At 53.2% G+C, this 11,709-nt stretch overlaps 1 protein-coding gene across 2 annotated transcripts in view; it reads right to left on the reverse strand.

Annotated features, from left to right (window-relative positions):
• Positions 1-11,628, reverse strand: part of LOC146335807 (dual specificity testis-specific protein kinase 1-like) — a 28,722-nt gene extending 17,094 nt beyond the window's left edge. The window contains exons 1-2 of one of the 2 annotated variants that reach the window (XM_084820872.1): positions 9,967-10,422; positions 1,006-1,205 (exon numbers count right to left, since the gene is read on the reverse strand). In XM_084820872.1, the coding sequence (XP_084676998.1) occupies positions 1,006-1,191 (186 nt within the window). In that variant the 5' untranslated portion in view covers positions 1,192-1,205; positions 9,967-10,422. Of the gene's footprint in view, positions 1-1,005; positions 1,206-9,966; positions 10,423-11,543 lie in introns of those variants that run through there. The other variant, XM_084820871.1, reaches the window with a different exon arrangement.
• Positions 11,629-11,709: the final 81 nt, after the last annotated feature.

An 11,709-nucleotide genomic window follows, 5' to 3' on the forward strand; every position in this document is an offset into this window, starting at 1 on the left:
TTATTTTAAACAAAGCTCCATCTTCAGCACTCCTCCTTGTTATCAAAAGACTTTCCCAGCTGCTGGAATCCTTCAGAGTGTGGTGCATGGGTTGGCTTTGGTTGGCAGAGGGGTTTGAAACGCCACACAGGAGGAGGGAAAATTAGTAGCTCTGGCAATTTGCAAAAGACCGTGAGGCCAAAAAGAAAGAAGGCAGGCAGGGGTGGGTAGGTGGGACTGGGAACCAGCTCACGATTGCCAGGGGATGAGTGTCCGGGAAGGAAAGAATGCACCAGGCATCCAGATCAGCTGACCTTCCCAATGCATGCAGGAGACGCCGGATTTTTCTGGCTGAGCTCCCACACTTGCAGCGCTTCGTTTTTGCTCAAGAGATGCAACCCACGTCTCTGAAACCAGCAGTTCTCAGACACTGTTATACCATTGGCCACGACGCTGGTTTTCACTAAGAGCAAGGGATGTCGCAGGCTGCCTTATTCCGAATTGCAGCCCAACCCGGAGGTGCCAGGGACTCAACCTGGGACCTACTGCATGCAAAGCAGGTGCGCTGCCACTGAGCTATGGCCCTTTCCCTAAAACCAAAGTAAGACACTTGTCCCCGTGATTCTAAATAAAGGGCTAATTTAAACAGGAGCAAAAACATTGGTCCATCTAGCTTTAGGATGCCAAGGGTGGGCAACCCTTTTGACACCAAGGGCAGCACGCTTTCATTTGTTGTTATTATTACTACTACAATTCTATCCCGCCTTTGAGGTAGGTTAGCCTGAGAGTCAGTGCCTGGTCCACAGTCACCCAGTGAGCTTTCTGGCTGAGTGGGGCCTAGAACCCAGATCTCCCGAGTCCCAGTCCAACACACTAACCACTGCACTTCAGTTCACCATGGACTGCTAATGGTCCATGTGGCACAATTTAGATGCTGCTGCCCTAAACATCATTGGAAATTCAGGGAAGTGGGCTTAAGGGCTGCATTTTCTGTTGATGGGCTCGGGCTGTGCCAGGACGCTGTACCTTGAAGACTTTGGAGAAGAAGCCGCTGCCTATCAATTCGGCATCAAAGTTCTCCCAGAACTCCAGCTTCCTGACGGCTGTGCGCAGCCGCTGCCATCGGTCATCTGGGCAATAGGCATCCGGCATCTCCCCGTAGTATGGGGTCTGGGTGGACAGCTCTGGGGAGACCAGCCCCATTTCACACATTGTAGAGACAGCTGCTGCAAAGAGGAGGAGAAAGAAAGAGTGGGTTTCGATTCTGGCTCCGTCAACTGAACACAAAGCCCCTGGAAGGGTGGCCATGGTTGCTCCCATTTCACAGACTGTGAACTGAGGCTGGGGGATGGAACTGTGCTCAGGCCAAAGTGTCTCCCCAAGACACAGGACCAAGCATAGAGCACTGGCTCGCTCACGCTTTGCGTGCAGAAGGTCGTAGGTTCAATCCCCGGCATCTCCAGTGAAAGGCCGCTTCTTGCGTTCAGGCAACTGCTTCCACACGGACTCATCTGCCCAAGAAACCTCTGTGTGCCTGCCAGGCAAGGGGGCCAAATGGCCTGTTTTACAGTCTGCTGGATGAAGGGGTCTTCTGACCAGTTTAAAGATAAGGAACCATATGAAGAGCTGCTCCCCATCAACAACAGGCAGGCACACAGCTCACCAGTCTATTAAAATTATCGTAAGCCTCCCTAAATTTCCATCTCAACATATAAATCAGCACAGGCAGATTCTATGCTGATTGGTATCCTCTCATGCCCTCTTGTTCGGCAATTCAGGACCAGCCACCCTACGCAACTTTTGCGCACCACAGAGGATTCTGGGACATTCTCGAAAGCAGACAGCAGGACGCACCCTGCACTCCCCTGAAGGGGTACGCTGCAGGAGAAGGTTGGCAGCAGTGCGACGGAGGTCGCTCACTTGTCCGCCATTGCTGAGTGTACCGAGGTCTTCCCCCTCCACACAGCACCCAAAGGCTCCGTTTGAAAGCCAGGGTGCTCTGTGTACACTGGCTCGGCATGCCACATTCTATGGGGAGCACAGAATTCCTCCAGTTCACGGCCCTCCCCACGTTCAGCCTCCTGCTGGCCTGGTGTAATCCCTCAACGAACCTTTTGTATGTAGGGGAATGTACACCACGCCCCCGTGCCCCAGTGTTAGAGACAAACCAGTTAACACCAGTGTACCGTCTGGGAGCCAGTGAGGCTCTTTGTCCTCAGTTCATCTGGGGGGGGGGATGCTGAGGGAGGAGAAAGAACTGAAGGAACAACTTTCCAAAAAAGTTTATTGCAGGGCTCAGGGAGGAGAATCTGGGTGCCAGCGTCTCCTTTTAAAACATTTGTCGCCTATAAAATGGGGCCTTTGTGTATCTAACCAAAAGGGCGTGGGTGGGGGTGGGGGTTCCACAGTCTCCCAGGCCATATAGTAGAACGGAACAGGAATTCACTTATTGCATCCAGAGGGCCAAAGCAAAGAAGAGAATTAACCACTGGAAGGCTGAATGTCAGTGTTTTAAGGGTTGTCTGAAACTCTTTCAGTATTTGCTGCAATGATTTTTTCTTAAAAGGTTTACTTTTCCCCCAGAAAGCAAGCACTGCTCCCTTGATGCAAACATTCCGTTTGATGGCTAGCACAGAGAATTTAGCACCCTGGGAAAATGCACACACACACACACACACACACACACACACAGAGTGGGGCGCTGCAACAAATTGGTGCAGTGCAGAGTGCTCCTCTTTGGGGTTCCAGCCACTCTGCCAGAGTTGGTCAGCATCCTATGCCGACTGAGCATAATCAGACCTCACTGGCCAGTTTGCTTTCCCTCCCACTCCATCTGGGGCATTTTGGGGTGTGGTGGGTGAATACACTTGTGCTCAGTCCCAGCTACATTTACATCTTTGATTTCTCCATTGATCTCAATGGGCAGCTTTCAGTTGCGTCTCTGGGGACATTTAAAAATAGCTCTTCAACATGAAGCAGAAAGTGACACAACCAGACAACGAGACGGTTCTTTCTATCCCTTTTTAAATTTATATCTGTGTGTCTCCTCCTTCTCCAACCACTCCATTCTATTCCCGGTTATCAAGAGATTCCCAACCACCACCACTCCGCCTCAGTCTCTCAACATTCCATGCTGAGGGACTGTTTGTACAGGACTGTTTTTAGGGTTTCCCCCTTTAGATTTTTTCTCCCCTGAACATTTTTTGAGCATCTTCAAACCCCGGGCTTGTCCAGAGTCTGGTGATAACTGATTTGGAAAATCAAATTGGGTGATAAATTAAAGCACGAAACAGGTAGATTTGAAGAAAATAGCCACCTTGTCTATTTGCCCTGAAAATCAGATAAATGTGAACATCAGAAGAGCCCTGATGCTGGATCAGACCAAGGGTCCATTCAGTCCAGCATTCTGTTCACACAGTGGCCAACCAGCTGCCCACAGGAAACCCACAAACAGGACATGAGTGCAACAGCACCCTCCCACCCATGTTCCCCAGCAACTGGTGTACATGGGCTTACTGCCTCTGATACTGGAGGGAGCACAGAGCCATCAGGACTAGTAGCCCTCGATAGCCTTCTCCTCCAGGAATTTGTCTAACCCCCTTTTAAAGCCATCCAAATGGGTGGCCATCACTAAGCCTTGCAGAAGTGAATTCCATAGTTTTAGATCGGTGCTGTGCGAAGAAGCCCTTCCTTTTATCTATCCTGAATCTCCCCCCAATCAGCTTCATGGGAGGACCCTACTGGGTCCCAGTATTAGGAGAGAGGGAGGAAAATGTCCCCCTATCCACTTTCTCCACACCAGGCATAATTTGGCAGACCTCTATCATGTCTCCCCTGACTCTCCTTTTTTCCAAGCTAAACAATCCCGGCTGCTGTAACCTTCCCCCATAGGGGAGATTCTCCAGCCCCTTGATCATCTGAGTTGCCCTTTTCTGCACTTTTTCCAGCTCTGCAGTATCTTCTTTTTAGGTGCAATGACTACAGCTGTACACAGTATTCCACGTGTGGCTGCACCACAGATTTGTATAAGGGCAGTGGGATATTGGCAGCTGTATTCTCAATGTGATGAAAGACACGTCTTAAAAAAAGGTAACCGCAAGCTGCAGAGTTGGAAGCCCCTGCAGATATTGCCTGCTGGCGCTATGACTTCTCTTCAGGATATCGGAACAAGCAAGGCTGGCCCAAGACATTTTGCTGCCCAAGTCCAAGCAGTGGATCAGGGGCAGGCAACAGGCAGCCCCCATGGCTGTTTTTGTGGGGCCCTGCCCCACTGCCACAGCAAAAACAAAAACAAAACAGTGATCCTGCAAGGAAACGTGGTGCCGCCCACTCACACCTTGTTACTTTGCAAAATTGCTGCGTCTTTTGTCACCAGTACAGCAAGTTTGATGGCAATTTTTGTGGCAGCAGCAATTTCTGGAGGGGTGGGGGTGGCCCCCCCCTGGGCTTGTGGGGGGGGAGGCAGCTCCCCGACGCCCAGAAGTTGCAGTAGATCATCCCCCTCCCTCCCAAGACAAGGTGCATAGTACCCAAAGCTGTCAAGTTATTTTGGCACATGAGGCAGAAAATCCCCCAAGTGCCTCTCCCCGTCCTTCGCAGAAGAAATGCCGCAATAATAAATTAAAGAAGCAACAGGTTGATGCCCTTTCATGACACCCAAAGTCATCTGCTTGAGGCAGCTGACTCAGCCTGTCCGAAGGCAGAACCGGCCTGGGAGATGGGGCTTCCCTCGCCAGGGACACCAGTGCCGAGGGGCTAGGAATGCATGTGACCGTCCTGAGCGCTCCGGAGTTATTAAGAAAAATGGCCAGAGCACAAAGCCTGGGGGCTGTTGGAAGGAAGGGGAACATTGACAAGAGGAGACGGAAGTCTTGCCGCCGGAGCCAAGGGCTTGATGGAATAACCTGCGCAGCGTGTGTGTGTGTGTGTGTGAGAGAGAGTGAGACAGACACACACACACACACACACACACACACACAGAGGAAAGCACATTGTTGTAGTGGTGCCAGGCCTCACAGAGATGCAGCACCAGCACTTTTTTTATTTGCAGGGACGCTGATGTTATCTCCCCCACCCCACCCCCAGACTTCCCTGTTCCTTCTGAGCTGTGCTGCAATCCCCACAGTAGCTGGGGGGAAATGAATTTTCCTAGCAACAATGTATGTTTTTACATTTATTTTTACATTTATATCCCACTTTTTTCCCCTCTTGCAAGGAACCCAAAGCGGCTTACCTGGTCCCTTTTACCTCTCCCTTTTATCATCACAAGAACCCTGCGACTTAGGTTGGGCCGAGAGTCAGGGCCCAAAGTCACCCAGCGAGGCTCGTAGCTGAGTGGGGAGAACCCGGGCCTCCCAAGCCCCAGTCCAACACTCTAAGCACTACTTCACACTGGCTCGATAGTGTTCCTTCTTGCAGTGCAAAGGATTTGGGGGCAGCTTGGCCTTGAATGGTCAGTTCAGACCCATTCGCTTTACCAAAGACGTGCTCCTAGTGGAGATGAAAACTGCTAGAACTGGTTTGTTGAGATGGATCAACACAGCTGCCTCCAGCTTTGTATTCTCCTTGGGGCCTCGGCTATGGTGACGGTCATGAGGAGCATTTGCACTTCAAAATTTACCACTGCAGCACTGGGAAAGGGTGCATGGGAGGGTGAATGGGGAATGGCCAAAAAGAAGCCGTTCGTTCAGCTGAGTAATTTACACAGGGGTGTGTGTGTGTGTGTGTGAGAGAGAGAGAGAGAGAGAGAGAGGCAGGGGGAGGGGGAGAGAGAGAGAGAGAGAGAGAGAGAGAGAGGTGGGGAGATATGAAACAGGGCAGGCGTTTTGCTGTCAGAGGTGGGCAAGATGGCATCCCCCCCCCCAAATTGCAGTTGAATGTTTCTTCGACACCAGTGATGGGACAACCCCTCCACCACACCCGAAGGCAGAAGGCTCACTTGGGGGGTGCAGGGCGGGCTCTCTCCTCCAACACCTTCCTGCTGCCTCTCAGCATGTGCCGCCTGAGGGGACTCCCTCACCCTGTCTCATGGTAGGGCTGGCCCTGAACCAGGGAATGCAATGGGAAATTCGCATGTGCACTTTTGAGGGCCTCCTCTTGGGAAGAAGTCCTACCATGCTGATGTCAGAGAGTCGCTGCCGGCCAGAGCAGACAATGGACCAGCTCACTGAAAGGCAGCGTCATGGTCTCACACAGAAGCAGACTCGTTCAACCAGGGAAGAGGAAGGCGCAGCCCACCAGATGTTGTTAGGCCGCAACTCTCATCCTCTTCCCCTGTTGGCTGAGCTGTCTCAGGCTGATGGGAGTTGTAGTCTAACAATATCTGGAGGGCCACACATCTGCCTCCTCCCCCACATTAGACAGTAAGGTGACTGAAAACACAACACGTTTTAGCCTTTTTAGTCCCGTTTAGGGAGGAAAATATAGAAGCCATCGCTCTGCTTTCCCCAACGTGGCTCCCTCCAGATGCGGAGGGAGCCACATTGGGGCAGCCTCCCATCGTTCAACAGCAAAGCAATCCTGTTCACACACACACACATCAACACCTGAAAGCGCGTGGGCAGAGATGGATGAATCACTGGAGGCTGAGCAATATTTCCATGAGTCGGGTTGGGGCATCAGCGCCCTCTCCAAGTCCCCCCACCGCCATGTATGTATCAGCGATTCTCTTTCTGCTAAAACAAGCAAGCGCATGCACATTCTCTAAATCACGGGTTGGGGACTGAGGAGGGCTGGGAGACAGTGCAGCGGACTCCCCAGAACCCTCCGGTGGGGCGCACCCCTCCCTCGCTGCAGCCGCTGCAACTGGAAGAGGCTGTGCTGCAATGAAAAGGAGCCGCGTTGCTGCATTTCCAGTGGAATATCCAGGAGTCCAGCAACGCCGCTGTGGCTGGGGTTGTGCCATGGGGCAGAGGCCGCATGTTGCCCTCCCCTGTTCTATATTCATACCGGTTGCTGAATTTCAGTTCTGCATGATTATCTAGCCTTTGTTCCGCCCCTTGCTGTTCCCCATTGCAAATCACATCCCATCGGGAGCAGAGGGCTTGCACAGTACCAAGGAGCGCGATGGCAGAAGGTCTGCTCTGAAACAGCCCCCCCCCCGCCCCCGCAGAAATTTAAGGCCAAGGCGGAGCAGGCTAAGTGAAAGGCAAGCCTTGCATCTCTTTGCAAAAACAGCTGATGGGACAGTCTTTGCACACTCCAGCTTTCTCTCTCTCTCTCTCTCTCTCTCTCTCTTCCCACTCTCTGATGCTACCAGAGTGCTCATACAATTATCTGGAGGGGAGGGAAGTGTTTTTTTTTTTTTTTTTAAGCATCCTATTGTTTCCAGTGCTTTTTGGAACTGGCGACTGGTTGCTAGGAAACAGCACGCATTCCTGCCAGAAATGCTTGGGGATTATCAGGCTGGAAAGGGGTCTCTCAAAGGCCATCTACTCCACCCCCCCCAACTGGGAGGCGAGGTTGCCCATCCACCAGTCCCCGCCACAATCCAAGCCCATGTGGGTGTGCACACGCATGTGCCACAACAAGTGGACATGCAGCTCGTGGCAGAGAGGAGCCTGCAGAAGAGATAATCTGCTTGCAGGTAACTCACACACGAGCCAAGCCGCATGCCCTGGGGGAAGGCAAGACACGTGCACTGGGGGAGCAAGGCAGGGGCTTTGGGCAGCCGCACTGGGAGGAAACCTGGATCCTCCCAGGCTGGGCTGGATGTGTTCTGCTCTGTTGATCTGGCTCTAAGAATTTGCATCAGGTCTGGCCAATCAGAGCCGATGTTGCATCACCCTTCTGAACGTCCCAATCACAGATCAAGTGGTGCCCAGTACAAACTCCACAACTGCCTCTTCCCCTCTCACCAGTTGCTGGGGAACATGGGCGGGAGGCTGCTGTTGCACTCGTGTCTTGCTTGTGGGCTTCCCATTGGGACAGCTGGTTGGCCACTGTCGGAACAGAATGCTGGACAAGATGGACCCTTGGTCTGATCCAGCGGGGCTCTTCTGATGTTCTCGCCAAATCATGAGTGCAGCCTTCCCCAACCTGACATCCTCCAGATGTGTTAGGACTACAATTCCCATCATCCCTGGCCATTCTGACTGGGAACGATGGGGTTGTAGTCCAACACATCTGGAGAATGCCAGGTTAGACCAGGCTGCATTAGCCAGTCTAATGATTTCCAAACACCGGGAGCGGCCAGACCGCAAATCCCATCCACCACATCACCCCCGGGGACGTTTGCAGGGCGTGACCCCCCAGCACCTGGCATCTCATCCCTAGCTGTGCTATGGTAGTAAAGGCCACCTCCCCTTGCCACAACAAAGCCAAGCAACTTGTGCACGACGGGCTGGAACAAGACTCTGCAACCAGGGAAGATGGAATCCTGCCCCCAAACCTGGAAGCCTCGCTGCCAAATGCCCGACCCCGCCCGAGAGACTCGCCAAAACAGTCAATCTAGGTCAGATTATTTTTAGCATCTCTGCCCATAAATATAGGTTAAAACAGAAACCGCTAAAGACAAATCATCTGGCTGTCCCAGAAACTCACAGCAAAGCAAGACTCAGCACAAATATATTTATACAGTGCCTTCGATGTGGCAAGGCTCTTTCCAAAAAGTTCCAGCAGCCAGGTCCCTGCCTGAAGGAACTTACAATGTATTCAACACAGCGGAGCCAACAGAGGAAGGGGAGCGAAACAGAAGCTGATGGGGGCGGGGGGGGTTTAAAAAGAATATGCAATTATTGCAATTACACTTGAGAGCTTCAGCTGTGGGGCAGTATAGAAATGTAACAAATAAATAAATACATGTAGTTGGGGTATATGCTTTCCTCAGGATCAAATAGTTTTCAACATGGACAGAAGTTTTGGGAACACACAGGAGGCTTCCTCAAGGCAGATGCTCAACAAATAGCTGTTGCTAAGCCAGGTCATGGCCTTGACCCAGCTGTGCTTTGCATGCTGAAAGTCACCCGCTTCACTCTGGCATTTCTAGCTGGGTGCCTGAGACCCCGGAGAATTCCTGGTAGCCGGAATAAATGATGCTAGGCCAGATGGACCAGTGTGCTTTAAATGTGCTCACACACAGCTTCTGGGACTGAGGAGGCAATTAAAAATAAATCTGTCCACCCAACCAAGAACCAGTAAAGAGGGGATTTCCTCCACCATCACTTGCAGCAAATAGTTTCTAAAAAGAGAGGTACAGGGGCTACAATTTTCCAGGTCATCACTCCTGAACCTCCCATGCATGCAGGTGGATAGAGTGGTGGAGACTAAGTGCGGTGAAGGTAATGGTGCACTGCACATGCCCAGAGGCCCCCACTTTACTATTCCAGCTCCAGGATGCAAACCACTTCAGGGGTTAAGTCCTGGCTTCGTTTGTGCCTGTCGTTGTGGAGTGGTGGTGAACCATTGTCACCCGTTCTGAAGAGGGGACCATCTTGAGGAACGTCTTACCCTGTTACAAGGCTGGGCCATTACCTGCAACCCATCAACCTTCTATTGTGGGATGACCACAGAGAAGCTAGGTTCATGTTTGGAGGCATTCAGAACTTTTCCTACCCTAAGCATGGGGGGAGGGAGGCGAAGACGGATCGGGCCCCTGTGGCTTGTACAGCTGCGTAGAAGAGACGTTTGAGCAAGCCTCCCCTCCCCGCTCGTTTCCAGGCAGGTGCCGGGGCTCAGGTCAGCTCCTCTTCTGCCCTTCCTCCGTAATCCGCAGCGATGCGGGGGGGGGGGCTCTTTGGAGTCCCTCTTTGGGGAAGGAACTCTCTACACGCGCTCGAAAGCAGTTCGTGGGCGGGGGGTTCTGCACCTGTCGCTGCAGGCCTGCGCCCAGGCCCGGAAAACAGGTGCCGGGGCTTAGAAGAAATGAAACTTGTTCCCGGGAACCGGCACTGCCGCCGCCCCCTTTCCGCTCCCCGCCTTTCGGGTCGCCCTCTTCCCGCCGCCCTGCGCCCCCGGGGACCCCCTTCCGCGCGGACGAGGGGCGCTCACCTGCCGCGGCCCCGGGGCTGGCTGGCTCCGCTTCTGCCCGGCGCCGGGCCGCCTCCTCTTCCTCCCGCCGAGCGCTGCCTCTTTCCGGCCGAGGCGAGCCGCCGCCGCCGCCAGGAGCTTTCCAAGGCGCGCTGCGCTCCGGGCGGCGCTGGCCCGCCGCAGCCCGCTGCCTTCGAGGACCCGCCGGAGAGGGCAGCCGCGGCTCGCTCAGCGCCGCCCTGTGGGCAGACGGCCGCTCCGGGCCAGCTGCGGGCGCACGGCCGGCCGCCTCCCCGGGGGCGCAGCGACGGCCAGGCCGGCCGCCAACGCCCGGCGAGCCGCGGAGCGCCCAGGGCGCCCGCCCGGGGCGCTCCCGAACGTGGCGCGCATCGCGCAAGGCGCACCCCCTCCGGCAGCCAGCCAGCCGTGCGGCGCGCCGCAAGCGAGCCTCCACGTTCGCAGGCAGTCTGTCCACAGGACAGGCATCGGTATCGTTCCCCTTTCCGGATTCAGTGAATTTGTTTTATGGTTACATCTATATCCTGCCTTCCTCCTCCTCTTCTTCATTTGAACCTCCCCACAGCTCTATGAGGTAGGCTGGGCTGAGAGTCAGTAACCGGCCCGAAGTCACCCAGTGAGCTTCAAGGCCGACTTGGGATTAGAACCCGACTCTCCGGAGTCCCAGTCCAACGCTCTAACCACTACACCACACTGGCTCCAATTACTAAAAGCAAATCAACGTGCCTGTTACCGAAACCTCGATACAAGCATCTTTTCCCGAGAGAGCGCGCTTACAGATTGTGAATACACAAAAGGTACGAGTGATTTTTAGATAGATTTCCCCCCCTTCCGTGTTGCAGTAACACACCAGAAACAAAACCACTTTTTAATGAAGTTAATTCACAGCCCCCCTTGCTTAAATTAGCCCCACGAATTAATCAACTAAGGGCGCAATCCTAGGCATGTTTAGACAGAGAAAAGGCCTACAACTCCCAGCATTCCCCGGCCAGCCATGGAGTTGTAGGACTTTTTTCTGTAAACATGCATACGATTGCACCCTAAAGCTTTAGTTGATTCATCTACCAATTAATGGTTGTGCCCCTGATCATCCTTATACTTTGTTGTATTATAAAAATACATCTTCAGTTCTGAGGCGAATCACTTTATGGACATTAGCCCCAAACGGCTGTGACTACTCTGTATATAGAGAGGAATGTACTCTGCTTATGCTCAGGGGCAAGCCCTACAATGGTGGCTGCCCCCTTGTGAAAAACAGAAGAATAGTATCCATTTCTCCCAGGCAGTTATTTGTTTTTGTTACATTTCCTCCAAAGAACTTAGGGCGGGGTGCCTGATACTCCACTCTCGTGCCCCGATTTTAGACTCACAACAACCCTGTGAGGTAGGTTAGGCTGAAAAGATGGTGCCTAGCCCAAGCTTGCCTGATGAGCCTCATGGCTGAGTGGATACTCGAACCCAGTCCTAGGAACCACTACTCTAACCCCTATACCACATTGCCTCTCAGTATTTTACCGATACTGAAAGTTACGGCCCGGTCTGCGATACATTCCAGCTTTGGGGGCATTACGTTATCCTACCGTTGTCTCTGAGCAGAGGGGACTGGAGGGCCTTGGATATCGTTCCCGCTGAAGAATACCTCTCTCCCGCTTTCGCTCCCTCACCTGGACTGACCGCCCCTTGCGCAACAGCTTCGTTTCCCGAGATCCTGACCCCCCATTGACTATCCGGCTGCGCTCCGCCCCG

Source organism: Heloderma suspectum, chromosome 14, assembly GCF_057233095.1.
Source record: "Heloderma suspectum isolate Gila_16-S chromosome 14, 16-S_ref, whole genome shotgun sequence".
Classification (NCBI taxonomy): domain Eukaryota; kingdom Metazoa; phylum Chordata; class Lepidosauria; order Squamata; family Helodermatidae; genus Heloderma; species Heloderma suspectum.